The sequence below is a fragment of the Lissotriton helveticus genome, chromosome 6 (assembly GCF_964261635.1).
Source record: "Lissotriton helveticus chromosome 6, aLisHel1.1, whole genome shotgun sequence".
NCBI classification, from domain to species: domain Eukaryota; kingdom Metazoa; phylum Chordata; class Amphibia; order Caudata; family Salamandridae; genus Lissotriton; species Lissotriton helveticus.
The window spans coordinates 429,074,540-429,093,752 of NC_136067.1; the positions used below are offsets into that span (position 1 = coordinate 429,074,540).

The window sequence follows — 19,213 nt, forward strand, 5'->3', positions numbered from 1 at the left end:
ATTCTGTAACTTGAAGATAGTTCAAACCATAAACAACTTCCCATAAAAGAGTAGGAATACAGTAGTTAAGGAAAACAAAAACAAGGGGTAGTGACAACTTGCGTGCCATCGTGTGCTCCGGCCGACGTTCGATCTGGTCCACTTCAGCAATGTTCAAGAGTGGGAGTCTTGTGTGGCTGGTTCTGACCCACTACATTTGTCGGAGTTGTCTTGTTCCATGTCTCGTATCACAGTCACCAAGGGGTGGATGGAACTCCGATGAGCGTCTCTTACATCATCCTCCTCTGCCAATTCTCTAGTTTCAGCCTCATCCTCCCCATCCCCTTCCGAACAGACCTGTTTGTGTGCCCCCTGAAGTAGCGGGTCTGCCGAACCGGAGGCTCCTGGTGATTCCGACCTCCCCCTCCTACTTCCCGTCACTGTATGTGCTCGATAGGGGGTCCCTGAGGCACGAGAGTACATCCTCCTGGAAGTCCGCCTTTGCGGTTTTGGGAGATTCCATTGTGTCTTTTCTCGTACAGTTCTTTCCAATTCCTCTCGCCGCGCTGTTTCCCTGCCGTTGAGCATCGGTCTCTCTTCGAGCCATTGCCATGCCTCCTCCGGGTGGGTAAAGAAAATAGCCTTTTCCTTATATATGACTTTAAGTTTAGCCGGGAAGAGTAGATATAGGTAATGTTCATTGATCTGAGCTTGGTTTTCACTGAATCGAAGGACCGCCTCTGTTTTTGTACTTCTTGGCTGTAGTCCGGGAAGATCATGATGTGTGAGTTCTCTAGTCTTATGACTCCGAGCTTTCGCGCTTCCCGTAGAATCAAGTCCCTGTCTGCGAAGTTGAGGAAACGTGCTATCACGGGCCTTGGTCTCGCGCCCTCCGGAGGTTTCGCCAGCAGCGCTCTGTGGGCTCTTTCAATTACAAAGCATGCCGAGAATTGTGCCTCCGGGAAAGTCTCTTTGAGCCACGTGTGCAGGAACGCCGCCATGTTGTTCCCTTCGATTCCTTCCCGAAATCCTACGAAGCGTAGGTTGTTGCGGCGCGCTCTATTTTCGGCATCATCAACCTTCCATAGCAGCTGCCTGTGTGATGCTTGGAGTTCCGCCATGTCTTTCCGCATCGTTACAATCGAGTCTTCGGCTTCCCCTATCCGCGATTCCGTCTCCGTTACTCTGGCCGAGAGATTCCTGAAATCCTGGCGCAGGAGGGTGACCTCAGATCCCACCTCTCCGATTTTCACTTCTAGCGCCGCCCGTGATTCTTGAATATCTGATCTCGACGCCTGGATTGCCGCAAGCAGTGTTCCCGTGTCTATGTGCCCATCCGCCGATGGGTCCTGGTTCCCCCTGGCCTGTCGAGGTGCCGCAAAATTGTCCATGGGTCCTTTTTGCGATGGTTTGGTCGGCGGATCCCTTTTCCCCATTGTGGCCAACGTGGGTCTAAGACCGATCTTGACTGTGTGAATCCTGGCCTGGTTGCGCGGTTGCGGCGGACCTCCGCCCGGTTTCACACAACTTTGGGTATGTCTCTTTTGTCTCCCGGGTTCTAGCTCCTCCGTTCACCTTTCGCTCGCCCTTTCAATGTTGCAGCTGCGGAGGGCTGGCGCCGCGGTATCCCAACTCCGCCTGCTACGGAGCGTGTGGCTTTTCGTCTAGTCAGGGTCCCCCTCCAGGCGCCGTTGGTATTCAGCGGAGGACTGCCGCCATTCGTTATGTGTGGATGTTATCCGCGTGTCAGTACGTTGAAAGTGCGGAGGCCTAGTGCGTCTGGGCTCCGTCGCTCCGTAGGGTGCCCACCAGCTTACCCCCGTCGGTAGAACTCCACTGCCGGGTTCACTCACCACACAGCCTTAACTGCCGCCTGTGCGTCTGCCTGCCGGGGTTTGCCTCAAGTCCAGCCGCCCGTGTCGTCAGGAGGGGGGGGTGAGTCCTTTCCCACGCGTGTTGCAGTGCCTGGGGCTCACTCCGGTGTTTCTCGTCACCCGGTCGGGGGCCGTGTCCTCCTTTTCACCCGTGGGGATTTCCCCGTCGACGATCACCCCTTCCAGGTCTGACCGCTCCTCCTCTGTGGCTGACAGGTGTGTGTGCGCCGCTAAGTCGCTGCCACTAGGTCGCGCCTCGTTCTGCCCAGTCGGCGGGCCGTTGCGATGGCCCAAGGGGGATGGGCCGGTGGTGTGGCACCTCTACTCTGGCCTTGGCCGGTCACCTGGGGCGTGCCGTTATCAGGCCGGCCAGCCCTCCCTCCATGCACTGCCTTGCCAGTCGCAGGGCTCCGCTGCCGCCCTCTTGGTAGGGTCCGCCGTCGGGGGTAGTGTGACGGCTGCTGATGTGGGGGGCTAGCGCCGGCGTCCCCCCCCCCCCAATAGCGGAGTCTCCGTACCTTGTAGGAGTTTATTGCCGAGCCTCCCCGCCAGTTGTCACCGCGCCGCCATCTTGGTGCAGTCTTCCACTCTGCTGGTACCGATGCCTGCTGTTGGGGTCAGCGTGGTCCGGGACTCGCACAGTTCGCCCCCGGTGAGCACCCTAGGCACCTCGCCTATCTCTGTTGCGGCTCCGCGGGTACCGTTGCCCACCTCTATGACCTTCGGGATCGCCTGGACCGGGTGTCCTGTCCATCCGCCATATTGGTGTAGTCCTGACCGGGTTCCCGCGCCTCACTCCCCGGCAGGTCTCCGGTCTTCCGAGTCGTCCCAGGTCGCGCCGATCACACTGTGGCGCCGATCGGCTCCCGTCCAGGCTCAGGGGTCAGCGCAGGAGTCCGCCGGGTACCGCTCCTCGGATACCCTGTTTACAGTGCGACCGCCATTTTACCTCCTCGGGGCTCCCTACAGCCGTCAGGTAAACTCCCGTTTCTCCGTCACTGGGGTCGTCAGAGCCGCCGTCTGCCGCCCACGGCAATCTCGAGGTCGTTCGCCACCCGTTGCTTTCGTTTCAGTGTTCCGTGGCTTGGTTTCATGTCGGATTTAATGTTGGCCGGCCGAGAGCACTCGAGCAACACGTCTAGCTCGGCATGCCGTTGGCCACCGTTATTTTGTATGTTTATTATTAAGCAGCTTTAGCTCAAGATTCGATGGATCAATTTTTTTTATTTCGAAACTTACAGCCATACTCAAATAATTCACATAACCAGGCTCATAATGTAAAAGTAATACTAGAAACTCAAAGTTTTAATATTGCTATATAAAATATTTTAAATATGAACCTAAAATGAATACACACCGACACCCAAGTAGATGCCCATCCTTCTTAAGTGTGCAACTCCACATACACTGTATGGTGCACACTCCCCTAGCATCATAAAAATATGCATGGTCATTGTAATTATTATTATTATTATTATTTTTTTTTTATTATTAAAGCAAAAAAAAAAAAACAATTTCCGACAGTTACAAATCATGAGTTAGTTACTTCCAAGTCAACCTCCACCCCCCCCCCCCCCCCCGGGTCCGTGGAATACAGCATAAAAAAAAAGAAAAGGGGAAAAACCAAAAGCCAAATACATATATGCATTTAAGTAAATTCAATACATACACTACAATCGTAGGTCATTTTTTTTTTTTTTCCCTGGCAAGTATGTAAGCGGGTTATTTCTGGCAGAAGAGAGTTAGTGAATTCCTGGACAGACAAAAGGAAAAAGAAACTTAGCGGTTTATAGCCTCAATCCAGTTGGTCATAGGACCCCAAACAGTTATACCCCGTTTCTTTGCCCTCTGGCCTTTTTTTGAGTAAATTGCCCGCTCCAGCCTGTTTGTGGCAAATAGCCTTGCTTGCCATTGGCCAAACGATGGAGGGTTCAAGTCTTTCCAATAGGAAGCTATACAGATCCGTAGGATAGTCATTGCAACAAAGATTAGTGCGCCGCCGGTTTTTTGGTCTATTTGGCCATATATCCCCAACAGGATCGTATAAGGTGAAAGTTGAATATCTAACAAGAGAATATTGCTCAAAAAGTTTTGTATCTCTTGGATCAATGATTGAAGTTTAGGGCAGGTGGCAAACATGTGTACAGCATCTGCACTGTACACAGCGCAGCGCAGGCATTTTACCCCGGGCCGGAAGTCCATTTAGCAACCCTACTGGGTGTTATGTACAAGAAGAATGCGGTTTTATAAAATTGAGCTTGTAGCTTCGAGGATAATACATATAGTTGTGGTACAGATTTAGGGCAGAGACAAGGGCATTCGGCGGGGCATTAACCTTAAGTTGCCATTTTATTTTGTTTAAGTCATCTGGTCGTTGTTCATTCAGAGTGGAATAAATGCTTCCTATCCTTGGCAGATTAGGGCTTGTTAACTTGTCAATGAGTCCGATAGCGGCAAAGCCGGAGGATCCGCCGGTTTTATGTCTAAGGTAGTTAGTGATAGCCTGATATTGAAAGGCCTGGCCATTGCCCAATTTAAAGCAGGTTTGTAGGTCTTGAAATGTTCGGATATGTCGGAGCTAAAAAAACTCCTAATTTATTAATCCCTGCTAAGTACCATTCTCGCAAGTATGTGTTTTGAAATATCTGTGGCAGCTTGCCATTGTCTCTGACCGGGGTATAGTAGTTTAATTTAGAGATTCCGAAGATCTTGCGGACATTGCTAAAGACTCGGTAGGCACTAATCAGAGTCTTAAAACAGACACGTTTATAGTAACCAGATTCCATTTGGCGCCATAAGCAGCCCTTTGCGCTTTCCCCCAGGAGTGAACAATAGGGAGAAGGCAACCCTGAAAGGCTTGGTGAACATTCCTCTTTTAATAGGTCACTAGAGTACTGCAAAACTGAGGCCCAATAATATAGTTTTAAGTTAGGAAGAGCCCAGCCTCCCCTTGCCCTAGGAAGGGAGAGGAGATTGAATGCCCTCCTTGGCTGAGTGTATGCCCAAATAAACCGAGTAAATATTCGTTCAAATATGGCCATTAAGTGGTTGTTGAAATCGAGCAGTATGGTTCGGAAAAGATAGAGTAGTTTTGGAAAGAATGTCATTTTTAGGTCTCGCCTATCCCATTCCGCAATGAATGGATAGAACGAGACTATTGGGGCTAAACTAAGAGCTAAACTAAGCTCTCAAAAATGCGGATTTCCAGAAGTGCATGTGTCCCGTGCACGCGCTTCTATCCGCCTGCCTGCCTGCCTCGCATCACCACATCAAAGCCAGCCATCTGTTGCTTCCCCAGCGTGGTGCCGCCAGTACCTTCACTTCAAAGGTATCCGCTCCGCCCCCTGCTGCATTAAAGGCTTTCATTTCGCGGCCGCGTTTATTTACTTTCATTTCGCGGCCGCGTTTTCCTTATAGAATTCCTCTTTTACTATGTTTTTTGTGTGTTTTGAAACTTCACCGTCAAACATGATCCCATCTCTTATTCCTCTGTACATATCATTTTTTTTAAATCTGTTTTCTAGTTTTGTCCTTTATTCTGAATTCCTTGAGGATACTGCACATTGGTTGAGGGTCCCCATTCCGCGAGGAATGGATAGGACGAGACTATTGGGGCTAAACTAAGAGCTAAACTAAGCTCTCAAAAATGCGGATTTCCAGAAGTACATGTGTCCCGTGCAGGCGCTTCTATCCGCCTGCCTGCCTCGCATCACCACATCAAAGCCAGCCATCTGTTGCTTCCCCAGCGTGGTGCCGCCAGCAGCTTCACTTCAAAGGGATCCGCTCCGCCCCCTGCTGCATCAAAGGCTTTCATTTCGCGGCCGCGTTTATTTACTTTCATTTCGCGGCCGCGTTTATTTACTTTCATTTCGCGGCCGCGTTTATTTACTTTCATTTCGCGGCCGCGTTTTCCTTATAGAATACCTCTTTTACTATGTTTTTGTGTGTCTTGAAACTTCACCGTCAAACATGATCCCATCTCTTATTCCTCTGTACCTATCATTTTTTTAATCTGTTTTCTAGTTTTGTCCTTCACTCTCGATTCCTTGAGGATAGCCTGCACATTGGTTGAGGGTCCAGGTATACTGTCACGGGATCACACATCATAAACAGTGTTTTTTCCCAAAATACACACAACGAGCACAACATGTGACCGTTATTGCATTTTTCCGACAATCAAGGTGCACGTTCTAGTTCTCATAAACTTGGCACGTACATGTCTGACTGCCTCCAGTACGTGTCTGACTGCATCCGGTACAGAACACGTTCCCGGTAGTGTGTGGACTTCAGAGCATACTCGCTGAAGGTAAAAATATAATAGGTTTCTGATCTGGCACTTCATAGACTTGTTTGCTCTTAGTAATCTCCTCTGTCGCTTATCTCTATTCCTCCTCGTTCTCTCACTCTTTCGTTCCCTCTCCATTTACTTCTCTCCCCTGAGCCCCCTCTCTGTCTCCTTCTCGCGGCCTCTCTTTTCTTTGTCTTGCTGTCCATTTGATTCTTTCCCTCCTCTCGTTTTCTCTCTAACCCCTCTATTCTCCTTCTATTTCTCAGCCCCCCCCTGTTATTTTCATTGTTTTGAGCTCCGTGTTGTCGCTGGCATGGTGCTGTGTATTGTCGACTCCACTGCCTCTTGGTGTGACGGTGTCTGCACGTACCTTCATGCAGTGAGCATCGCAACGTGCGTGTACGCCTGGGGCGCACTGGACATGTCCTCACGCACCTTCATGCAAACTACACAATGAAAACACAGTAATTTGCTTCAGGCACAAGTTGCCTACATTGCTATTTGCACCATCTCAGTCCCTCAGCCTTCTAAAGTTGATATATTGAAAACACCACACTTTTAACTAAAACATTAAGGTCTTTGTATCGATTTAATCCACAATTAAAAGCTCTCCAATTGTTGGGTACATCAAACGCTCCCTTTTCTCACTCAGCGCAACCCCAGCATCACTCATCGCAACCCCAGCATCACTCATCGCAACCCCAGCATCACTCAGCGCAACCCCTGCATCACTCAGCGCAACCCCTGCATCACTCAGCGCAACCCCTGCATCACTCAGCGCAACCCCTGCATCACTCAGCGCAACCCCTGCATCACTCAGCGCAACCCCTGCATCACTCAGCGCAACCCCATCATCACTCAGCGCAACCCCTGCATCACTCAGCGCAACCCCTGCATCACTCAGCGCAACCCCTGCATCACTCAGCGCAACCCCTGCATCACTCAGCGCAACCCCTGCATCACTCAGCGCAACCCCTGCATCACTCAGCGCAACCCCTGCATCACTCAGCGCAACCCCTGCATCACTCAGCGCAACCCCTGCATCACTCAGCGCAACCCCTGCATCACTCAGCGCAACCCCTGCATCACTCAGCGCAACCCCTGCATCACTCAGCGCAACCCCTGCATCACTCAGCGCAACCCCTGCATCACTCAGCGCAACCCCTGCATCACTCAGCGCAACCCCTGCATCACTCAGCGCAACCCCAGCATCAATCAGCACCACCACATTATCAATCAGCACCACCATATTATCACTCAGCACCACCACAGCACCACTCAGCACCACCACAGCACCACTCAGCATCACCACATCATCACTCAGCGCTACCCAAGCATCACTCAGCACCACCACATTATCAATCAGCACCACCACATTATCAATCATCACCACCACAGCACCACTCTGCACCACCACAGCACCACTCTGTACCACCACAGCACCACTCTGTACCACCACAGCACCACTCTGTACCACCACAGCACCACTCCGCACCACCACAGCATCTCTCATCACCACCACAGCGCCACTCAGCACCACCACATTATCACTCTGGAACACCACAGCACCACTCAGCATAAGCCCAGCACCACTCAACACCACCCAGAACCACCACAACACCACCACTGCATCACTCTAAACCACTACTGCATCACTCTAAACCACCACAGCTTCACTCTAAACCACCACAGCTTCACTCTAAACCACCACAGCACCACTCAGCACCACCACAGCATCACTCAGGACCACAACAGCACCACACACAACCACCACAAATTCAATCAACACCACCCAGCACCACCACAGCACCACTCACCACATTATCACTCAGAACCACCACATTATCACTCAGCACCACCACAGTATCCCTCAGCACCACCACAGTATCACTCAGCACCACCACAGCACCACTAAGCACCACACAGCATCAGTCAGCACCACCACAGCACAACTCAGAACCACCACAAAACTACTCGGCACCACCACAGCAACACTCAGCACTCCACCCTCCACCTCCACCCTACAAATCCACCCTCCAACACCAACTACACCCTCGACCCTCCAAATCCACCATCAAACAACAGACTCAAAAAACAAAACCACAATCAAACTCCACCCTCCAAATACAAGTCCACCAAGTTATTTGCAAAAGTTTTACCAATTAACATTATACATTACAATAACTTTTATTTAAAAATTAATTCATACATTTCATTAGAAGACATTGTTATTTGTAATATCAATACATATAAGTCACATACAAACAACACATATTGTATTACAATTGCAAAAGGTGTCACAGTTAAAAAATTAAAACTATTGGCATTGTAAAATACAAAACTATTAATTCCTATATTTTAACTATTAAAAAACATAAATAAAAATAAATATCATTTACAATACCAAAACATCAAACTTTCCTAATGCGAAACCTATTGCATTGCAAATGCTTGTTAAGACATTGCACCTCCCTGCTAAGGTAAGGTGCAGGTTGCCAATTTTCCGAAGAGATTTTTCCATTGTAGCGGCCAAATGAGTTAGATTTGCAGAGACTACTTTGTCCAAATCAGAGACTATACAAACTCCTAGATATTTTGCCTTTTCTGTTATCCTACTATATGTCTAATTAATCCGGTTATTTACTACTATCTGCGTTTTAGCTTTATTCAGACCGTGGCCTGAGATTGAACCAAATTCCTGGGCTTCTAGTTCTAATTCCCTGATAGCAGTCTCAGGCTCCGGGGTAATTATGGCGAGGTCGTCCGCATAGGCCATAATATTGGTGTCCATGCTGTACCTGCTAACTGGTAGAATATAAGGGTTTAACTCTATTCTTTTTATCAGGGGATCGATGTAGATTGCAAATAGTAGGGGTGAACATGGGCACCCCTGCCTCGTCCCTCTTGTGATCTTGATTTGTTCTGTCAATTGTCCATTAATAAGAATTTTGGCAGTGGGATTTAGATAGAGTGCCTGAATTGCCTGAATTATTCTAGGTCCAAAGCCAATCCGCCGCATGACAGCCCATAGAAATTGCCAGGAGACCCGATCAAATGCCTTCTCCGGGTCTAGCAGAATTAATGAGATCGGGTCTCCTGACACTCCTGCGGCGTCGAATAAGGTGATCGTGCGATGGACGTGTTCCGTAGTGCCTTTCTTAGGTATGAAACCATGTTGCCACTTTGAAACCAAGGCCTCAATGTTACTAGCAAGCCTGGTTGCGATGATTTTAGAAAATATTTTAGAATCAGTATTGATTAATGTTATGGGTCTGTATGATGACATTTCTGAAGGTGATTTGTCTTTTTTAGGAAATATGATTATTTTAGCTGATGACCAAGATTCTGGAGGTTTAGCGCCCACGAAAATAGATCTCACCACCTCAGTGTATGTTTCTTCTATTTGTTGCGAGAAGACTTTGTAGAATTCTACAGGTATATTGTCAGTCCCAGCGGCTTTCCCGTCCGGGAGGGAAGACATTGCTGTTAAGATTTCACTCCATACTGGAGGGATTTCTATAGCCTCGCGTTCGTTCAGGTTAGGCTCATTGGTGGGGATACTGGCTAAATATTCTCTAATCTTACCCTGAATATCTGCATCACTTCCTTCAATTTTTTTCTTGATACAGTTCTGCGTAATACCTCTTAAAGGCTTCTTCAATTTTCCTAGGATCACATGTTGCCACATTGTCTATGTTTATTGTGGTGATAGCATTGGCGGTTATTTGTTGTCTGGTGGCAATAGCAAGTTGGTGGCCAATATGTTCACCCAGCTCGAAGCATTTTTCCTTAGCCGCTGCCCATTTACCGGCTATTTTCTCGGCCATCACTACCCCCATCTCTAATTTGGCAATTGATACTGCTAGTTGTGCTGCCTCAACCTCTGTACCAGTCTGAACGGCGGATATTAATTTCTCCTCCGCTTCTCTCATCCGCTCCTGTGCCAGATTAATTTGAAGCTTTTCTTTTTTTATTCCTCCTAATTGAGAATCGGAGCGTCTCGCCCCTTATGCCAGCGTTAAGAGTGTCCCACACTACCATAATGGAAGCTGATCCATTGTTTATTCTCAAAAATTCTAATATCCAGTCGGACATGTGCTTACGATAATCATCATTATATAATAGTGCTTTTTCAAAAGTCCATTGTGCAGTAGCCTCAAGGGTACCCCATCCTTCTATAGTTAAGATTAGAGGATTGTGATCAGAGAGAAATCTGGGTGTGGAATAAATACAACAGTCGTGAATTAAAGAGAGCGAGACCAAAAAGTAATCTAGCCTGTCTAGTGACAAATGCGGGGCAGAAAAAAAAGTGAAAGCCATGTTGGTTCGGGTTGGTATGGGCCCAAACGTCTCTTAGGCCGTGATTGTTTATTAGGTCAACTAAGGCCCGAAACACTTTAGGTTTCCTGCCCTGGTAGGCCCATGTCCCATTTGGGTCCCAAGTGCCAGGTACATTCAAGTTCAGATCACCACATAGTATAATCGGAAGTGGCCAATGGGCCAGTTCCTCTTTTACCTGTTGTATAGCCCCCGGGTCATCTTGGTTGCTGGCGTAAATAGAGCAGATTGAAAATACTGTTTTTGAAAATAGAGTGCAGCTTGCAATGACCCATCTCCCTAGTGTGTCAACTTTAACTCGGTTTACCACTAGCGGCAGGTTTCTTCTAGCCAATATCCCAACCCCCTTCACCCTAGCTCCTTGAGATGTTGCCCCAATAACTTTGAATCCTAGGGAGTTTAATAGAGATCTCTGGGCACCTTTAATGTGGGTTTCTTGCAAGCATATTATGTCTGCCCCATTAATCGGAGTGTTTGTGCAGTCTTCTGTCGTTTTGAAGGATCGTTCAAGCCACAGATATTTAAAGATACCACCTTAAGTTTATTTAATGAACTCATAGTTCAGTTTTGATACCGTTTTCCAGCCATGTCACCCATCTACTCAGTCGTTCAGCACCCCGTTTGTGTGACCTCCCTAAATTATGGTGTTCAAAAAAAGAAAAAACTTGACCTTCATAAGCAATTGAATACGACTCGTTAAATGTTAACCCTGTGTGTTCCCCGGACTCTATAATTGCATTTAATTGTTTTCCTGAAGGGCGTCCGTTCCTTTCATCCAATTGCCTTCCGTCATGCAGTATCTGCGGCGTTTTGCAAGGGATGCTGTCAGGCTCAGATTCAGCTTCTACCTGCCCGTCCGTGTGCTCTCGAAAGCACCAGCACACTCTGATCTGGACCGAGAAGCCGGTATTGCTTTTCCGGCCGCGCCGTGAATATGTTGCTGCTTGTGCGGTCCGCGGATCGTAGCTGCCTGTCCACCTGGCCCCATGCATCAAATCGTCCGATCCTGCCCAGAGGCACACCTGACAGATCGCCGGACCGCCGAATCGCCGAATCACCAAGCCGCAAACCACTGGTCAAAGAGCAGGGAGCCCGGGGCAGTCAGGTCTGTTCAGCAAGCCTCGAGTTTGAGAGTGGTGTGGAGGTCGGGAGGAGAAAAAACTCACACTAGTGCCATCTACTGTCCAGTACCACCCCCTGTCATTGTAATTTTGAATGTTAAATCAACTTTCAATAAAGGACTTTCCCTGGAACTTCTAATAAGGTTGAGACAATCACACAGTAATGCCTGCAGTAAGTGAGTAGCAGTCTCCATTGTGTGGTCCACTGTTTTCTCATACCAGATGCACAGGTCCATGCTGCTTCAATACAACTGACTGTATAGAATGATGCACATCTGCATTGACCATGAATGCAGCCTTCACGATCCCTGCCCAATACTGTACTCCTCCACACACATAGCTGATAGTCTTTTACTCTGCTGTCTGCGTTCAGCTCCAACTACTCCCAGGACACACAGAACAATCATGCAGTTATCTCTGATAGTGCACTGCTGATGTCTTGCCAAAAAATCAAAAACTAGAGGGGGGCGAGGGGAGAGTTTGGAGAATGGTCAAGTATAAAAAGCTCTACTGTAAATTTCAACATGGATCAGGAACAATAAAAGGATCTCTCTTATCAAGGAGAGGTACGGTAACACAGGCTCGATGCAGAACATTTTAAATGCCGTCATTTTTACTTCTAAATAAGGTAGACTATTTTGGTCAGTAGGCACACTCCGGATCATTGTGCCTTAATGAGTGAATGACCTATGTCTGCCTCCCCTTTAGCAAGTAAGGCCCTGAACTCCAAACGTCTAACATCCGATGAGATCAAAGGCATTCTCACCTGGAAATGTCTTGAATTTGTTGAAGTCAGAACATAATGCTCTACTGGGGATTCAACATGGATATTTGGGAAGGCTGAAAATGTAGTCTCCAAGGCATTGTATTGACAGTTATAACTATACACGGTTACGAAGATAGGTGAAAACCTTGCTGGTCCCAAAATAGCCAATGCCAGTCAATGACCTCAGACCCCTGGAGCATCTTAATTTGAAATATATTAACTGCTGTTGTCTACAGCTTTTAGCCCCTTTCACAGTGGTATGGTCCCCTCAGGAAAACTAACCCGCTTGTGGCCTGCTGCTCTATTATACACGCTGGGGGGGTCAGCCTACAGGATAAATACCAATTCCTTTTTAGTACTGTCTTATCATAGTCTGCTGCAACATAAAGCAACTGGTCAGGCAGAGCACAAAGTAGTCATGCTATTTACAGATCTGCTAAAGAGCGCTGGCCAATGGAAGACTCTTAATCCCACACTGCTAACCCTACTTGCTATATACTCTGTCCTTTACTTTTATCCCTATGTCTATCCCTTATACTCCATTCCTTCACAGCACTGCTAGGTACTATGTCTCATAATACAATAACCGCGACTCCATGGGCGTTGCACACAACATGCGAACACTCCCCACACTCTCCTAACAACACACCCCACATGGTGTTGTATGCTACCTGTGTGGGCAAGTGCTTCAGCACCCCACCTAGGGTTAGTAAACACTCTAGAAATGCTATAGTACAATACAAGCATATCACACTAGCATACATCATTATAACACAGCTAAGAACCCTTACGCCTGAAACAAACCAGCCCTGTTTGAGTTGCCAGTTTTGCTTTATTGAATGTTTTTTGCTTTGTAATTTTGGTATCCTTTTAGAGCTCATTCTGTATCAGGGTTTTCCAAAGTCGTCCTGAAGGGCCGGAACCATGCCTGATTTTTAAGATATCTACTTTTTATCTAAATGGGGATATGCTTAAAATCTAGCATGGATCCGGCCTTCCAGGACCGACTATGGAGGACCCTGCTGTACATGGCACATCAATTGAATCACTGTGATGCTCCCTCAGCAGTGACTGAAGCAAAAGAGATGGTTTAATCAGCGACCCTGCTGCACTCTCCATTGTCCACGTGATGTCTTTCTACTCCATATCCTTGTATGATTATGTAATACTACTACTAATATTGTCATTGACAGAGCAGCTAGATGAAATGCTTTTTGGGCACTGCTGATGGTTAAGAACTTTGGCATGTCTTGAAGATGGGCTACTGAGCAGTACAACAAACTACCATATGAGGAATCCACGTTAGTTTAAGTTTTTTTTTTTTTTTTAAAAGAAAGAAACAATGGGCACAGTTCACAGGGTTTTGTCCATGAGTAAGATGCACTAACATATGGAATAAGCTTGGTGAAACAGCTTAAGAAAACAGAACAATAACCCCCTAAAATCTATGGCCTAGCTCCTTGGGACCAAAATTAACCTGGTAAGCACATTTCTTCCAATGTGCATTGACCCATTAACCTATCGTGCGGTTTTGTGATAGTATGTTTCCATTATTTATTTACAGTCTCAGTTGTTTCCAGGTGAGAAGGGTATGGATTTTGGCTTAGGAAATTCGGGTTTGAATGTCCTCTATCCTACGACTCCCTACAGTGATTTTTATCAGACCACTTATTCAGTAATAATTTTACCAGCTGATGGTAAATAGCATCTATGCTGGTATAAAAACGTGCCGCATAGTTGAAATGTGAGAACACAGACGAAAGGTAGTTGCACGTGACTGTAGTCATATCCTACATAAACGATGGAACTTTATGTTGTTCCTATTTCTTTTCGCAGGCAAGGGCTTTGACACCTCAGACAGCTGAGACCGATGCAATCCGTTTTATGGTTGGGACGCAGTCTCTTAAGTTCGATAACCAGGTAATAATGCCATTCATATTTTACATGACTTATTAATGCCTTTGGTAGAATGACAGGAATATGCACTGTTAATTAATTGTTAAATATTGGCCTTGTTTTCAACATGTTTTGTCAACATTTATTCCAAATTACATAAAGAGAAAATAGAATACCTGATATCTGGTAAAGTAGTTGTTCTGTGCATTGGTTTATTCTGAATACATGCTTTTAATAACACTAATATCACCATCTTGCCTGTTTGACTAATTAGATTCGTTAACTCTTGACGTGAGTCCTCATGCTCCATGCATTGAGGCAGACTACTCCAGCTGCTCTTTGAGCAGTGGAAAAAGGAAAAATAAAATGATAAGAACACAATTTTATTTTAATTTTATTTTTCCCAGGCAGTTTTACAGGGCGGGGCTGGGCTGTCGCTACAGCCAGCTGGTGAAGAAGTGGTTGGGGCATTTAAGTGCTCATGATGGCTTGGCCGGCTGTCTTGGGCAGTCCAAACAGTCATGAGCTCTTAGCATGTTCTCCACCGGGCTGTAATGCACAGCCTGAGTGGAGAACATGCACCGGCTCCCCTCCCTGTCTGACCATGACGCTGGTGCCATTCTGGTGACAGGAGCGTCCTGTTTGGCTTAAGGAAGCCTGTGTGCTTCCTGCTTCCGGTCCAGGAGGAACAGAAGAGGACAGAAGACCGGCGACGGCCGGAAGGCAGGTAAGTGTCATATTGCATTTTTTGCACCCCACCCGTCCTACTCTGTGGCAGCTGCCACTGGACTACTCCCTGACCCCTCAACTGAAGGAAGCTTTCCTTTACTTAAATTTTTTTTTTGTATTTTAGCCGAACCTCTCCGTTCATGATGAGGCTTTCCAGATCCTCAGTCTGCTTTTCTTTTATTTGTCTTGCTCCAGAGAGGTCAATTTAGTCCCCAGTCGCTCCTAGTTTGGCAGGTTAGTGGTTGCTCTTTTATTAGGAAATCTTTTGTCTCCTTTAGGGTTCTGTGGCTGCACCTGTGCCAATGTGAGCTAGATTTTGTGATTGGAAGCCTATGGTCTTAGAGCATGCCTCCCTTAGGAAGCTTAGTAGTAGCTGCCTTATGGAAAGTGAAACAAGCATGAATACCTACTACCATGTGAACATAACCATCAGAGGTGCACAACTTTTGCAATATCCATATTAATTCAAAGTATGTCCACAACTCATTAGAAGTCTTCTCTTTATTCTTGCTTGATAAGTAGGTGGCAATAAAACCAGCCAACTCGTTTCGTGCACGTGAATGTGGACTTCTTCAGGGCTGTAACATGATAAATATATACAAAAATATAAAACATAGACACGAGCAGTAAAGGTCATCTGAACATAATAAGTAACAAAGACAATACATGTGAATAAAAAGCCACATGCAGAAAAGAGATCTAAAACAACATGTTAAAAGTAGAGACAGCATGCATATCGACATAGTGTGACATACAAAACAAAGAGTAATGTGATTTATCAAAAGAGAACCCATTTATAGGTTAAAAAACACAGACAATGCGTTTGATTGATTAATTAAAGATCATTCACCCATAGTGTCACTGTGTAAAGTATGTCTGCCGATGACAGAAATTGTCGGTAAAAATAAGCAAATGCAATTGGAGTACCAGTCCGTTGTGAAATCATGAGAAGTGAGTGGATAGAAACCCAAGGAGATGGAAGAGATAGAGTTACTACAGTAAATACATACCACAGAAAATTTGAGAAAGTCTATTCGTCATCCATAAATAGAAATTCTAAGTCTGTTCATTAATATCATCAGAAATAATTCCTGAAATAATCCTTCTGATGGAAAAAGAATAAACACATGCTCAAGTATGGTATTGGATCACAAATCTTCCCACTGTACCTAGGTTGAGGTTAAGGAATAGATGTATGGTAAGTAGATGATGTATGTGGGGTAGTGACTTCAAAAAAATACATACCAAATAGTTTAAACATGAGTAGATAATCATTAACTGCCCGATGTCTCCTCCATCATGAAAATCATAGGAACTGTATATCCTACAGATGGAACAGATGTTTAAAAAAAAAAGGGTACAAATCCGCCCCTTGTCCAGCACCTGTGGGTATAGAAAGAGAGAACTATCTCTACTGGTCACAAGAAGGCCAAAGAGGGAAAACCGACAAGCATGATTAAAGGTAGTCTATGCAAATGACCATGGTCAGAAGCTAAATAGCGTGACACGGGTTGAGAAATTCTACCAACAGGGCACGCTATAATCTAGGTTACTCCTTGCTAATATGGAAATCATAGCCAATAGGTGCCCAAGATATGGTGCATGCACCACGTTACCCCAATGATGTGGAAATTGTTACTCTCCAGACAAAGCGTCACATAAACCGACGAAAACACAAAGCCAATGGGTAGTGACCAACTGACGAGAAACCATATTTGTAAAAGTTTTTAAATGGCCATGTTCATATTGAAATGTAAATCCCAGTTCCCATAAACGAGTATGGCCAAGTGGGTACCACCCCAGCAATCGGACCAAAGTACATTCGTTGGACGTCTAGAGTGGGAACAGGAGACAGGGAGTCATATTTAAAAAGGGTATATATTGTGATAAAATACACTCCTTTTATTGAGATGATAAATTATGCGTAAATAAATGTACCCCTATAGATGATTTAAAATCGGGGAGTGAAAAATCGAAAGTACTTTCTAAAATTGTTGCGGCCCCTCGAGAGAATCAAACACTACTCCCGGTCCCAGCGAGACGATGAGTGTGGCGGAAACGGAACCAATTGTTTCCAGGTCTTTTAAACCTCCCAAGACGCATTACTGTGACGTAAAGGTCAAATGTAATAGTCACGAATCAAAGGCCAGAAGGGGTCTCGCCATGAAGATTGAGTCGGCCATCTTGGAACGGTGCGAATATGCACCATAAATCTGGCAATGTGACCAAACCGATTAAAAAGGGGACACTAGCAAGGGCCAAAACAAACAGCAAAATGGCAGCCGCAAACTGGGCCTACCAAAACCATGAGTCCGAATCAGTGATTATCCACCGCAACACAGAGTTTCCGCATCAGATGAAACAACTGCGGGGCCAGATGGAAACCATCATACCGTCTGGCCCCTATATCCCCAAAAAATAATCTTATAGGTATGAGTAATGATTTAAGGGGGAAAAAAACAGGAGGTTGAAAGAAGAGAAAGCAAAAAACAAGAAACCAACTGAGAGAGAGAAGATAAGTAACCAAAGTATAGAAAGAGTTACTTCAGTTATGTATAACCCCATTTTCCCGAGGGGGCTGTCCATTATGATCTTATTCATGCTTTTTGTGGCAAAAAAACCTATGATATCAGCAGACGAAAAACACCATATAAACAACAAATAAATAAATACTCATTTAAATGAGTTGCTTTAAAAAACCTCTCTTGACAGTATAAAAGTTGTTATGCAAAGGTCCAGCCAGGGGTTGCTCATAAAAAGTAGTGTAATTCATCATCAGTATTGATTCCAGATTCCCTCCCCTCGGGTCTGGTGGGATGTGATCAACACCAAGGAAACATATCCTATTGTCATCCCACTGTTGTTCCCCCACGTGATACGATATTGGATACCTGAAATCATTGTTTCTTATAGCACGTAGATAGATGTTCCTGTATACGGAGTTTTAAGGGTCCAACCGTACTTTTCACATTAATCCTGTTACATCCACATCCAATGATATAGACCACAAACTTAGTTTTGCAATCAATGTGATGTCTAATGTCGTATTTCTGGCTCGTATTAAAACTGCACTGTTTGGTTTTGTTCTTTCTAAGTGTGCATATATTGCATTCCTGACAGGTAAAAAACGCATATACTGTAGGTGGTAGCCATGTTTTCTTTTGTGTAGTAGTTATGTAACTCGGGCAAAGCCAATTTCTTATGGTTTTACCTCTTCGATAGGCCCCTTTGGGAAATTTAGTTATATTTTCCTTGAGTCCAGGGACCTCAGTCAGTAAGCCCAGTGCTTCCTGAAGACTTTATACAATTTGTCACTGTGTCGTATACTGTGTGACAAAAGCAAGATGTATACTCTTATTTAACTCTCCCTTTCACTTTGCTAATGTGTCTTTTCCGGTAATCCGTCCACTTCTTGTTTTTGCTTTGGTTAATGTACCCTCATTGTACCCTCTAATTCTGAAATACTGTTTCATATTGGAGATGTTAGTTGAAAAGGTATAATTGGAACTGCTATTGCTTCTGATAAGTACCATTTCCCCAAGAGGTGTATTCTTAATAACAGACGGGTTGGTAACTTGTTGCATTTAGAAAACAGTTACATGCAGTCGGTTTCCTAAACATAGTACTCTGTATGGGATTGTTCTCCACATAAAAAAGGAGGTCAAGAAACTCAATCTACTTCCTGCTGTGGTTGAGTGTCAACCTAATATTATAGAGGTTGTGATTGAGGAAGGAGGGGAAATCAATAAGTTGGTCCAGGGAACCATTCCAAAGTATGATATTGTCTATAAATCTCCCCCAGAAGACTATAAAGTCCGTCCAGGGCGAGGCATATCGCCCCCAGGCATGCTCACGCTCCCAGCACCCCATGAACATGAAGGTGTAGGAGGGAGCAAGCACACTACCATGTCATCAGGAGTGCTCATCACCTGCCACTCCTGTGTCAAAAACTTGAGTGGCAGGACACTCCTTATCAATAGGGTTTGGATTCTGGCCTTACACTGAGGGTAGAGCAAAGAGAATCTGTGATCAGCTTCACTAGTACTAGAACACCTTGGTGCTGTCATTGCTAGTTCCAAGCCCCCTGGAAATTAAGCAGCTCTAAAAAACATTAGTCCTACCAACAATTCATAAGTGCAGCCCATTTATACGCCTTCGGTCAGCTGACATTCTCTCCATTATAGGAACAACATTTATTTTGCCTCTCGTTGTTACTTTAGGG

The 19,213-nt window shown here is 45.7% G+C and overlaps 1 protein-coding gene across 1 annotated transcript in view; it reads left to right on the forward strand.

Moving 5' to 3' along the window:
- EIPR1 (EARP complex and GARP complex interacting protein 1) overlaps positions 1-19,213 on the forward strand; it is an 871,634-nt gene that overhangs the window by 54,311 nt on the left and 798,110 nt on the right. The window contains exon 2 of the mRNA XM_078647875.1: positions 14,203-14,286. Within this exon, the coding sequence (XP_078504001.1) occupies positions 14,203-14,286 (84 nt within the window). The remainder of the gene's footprint in view (positions 1-14,202; positions 14,287-19,213) is intronic.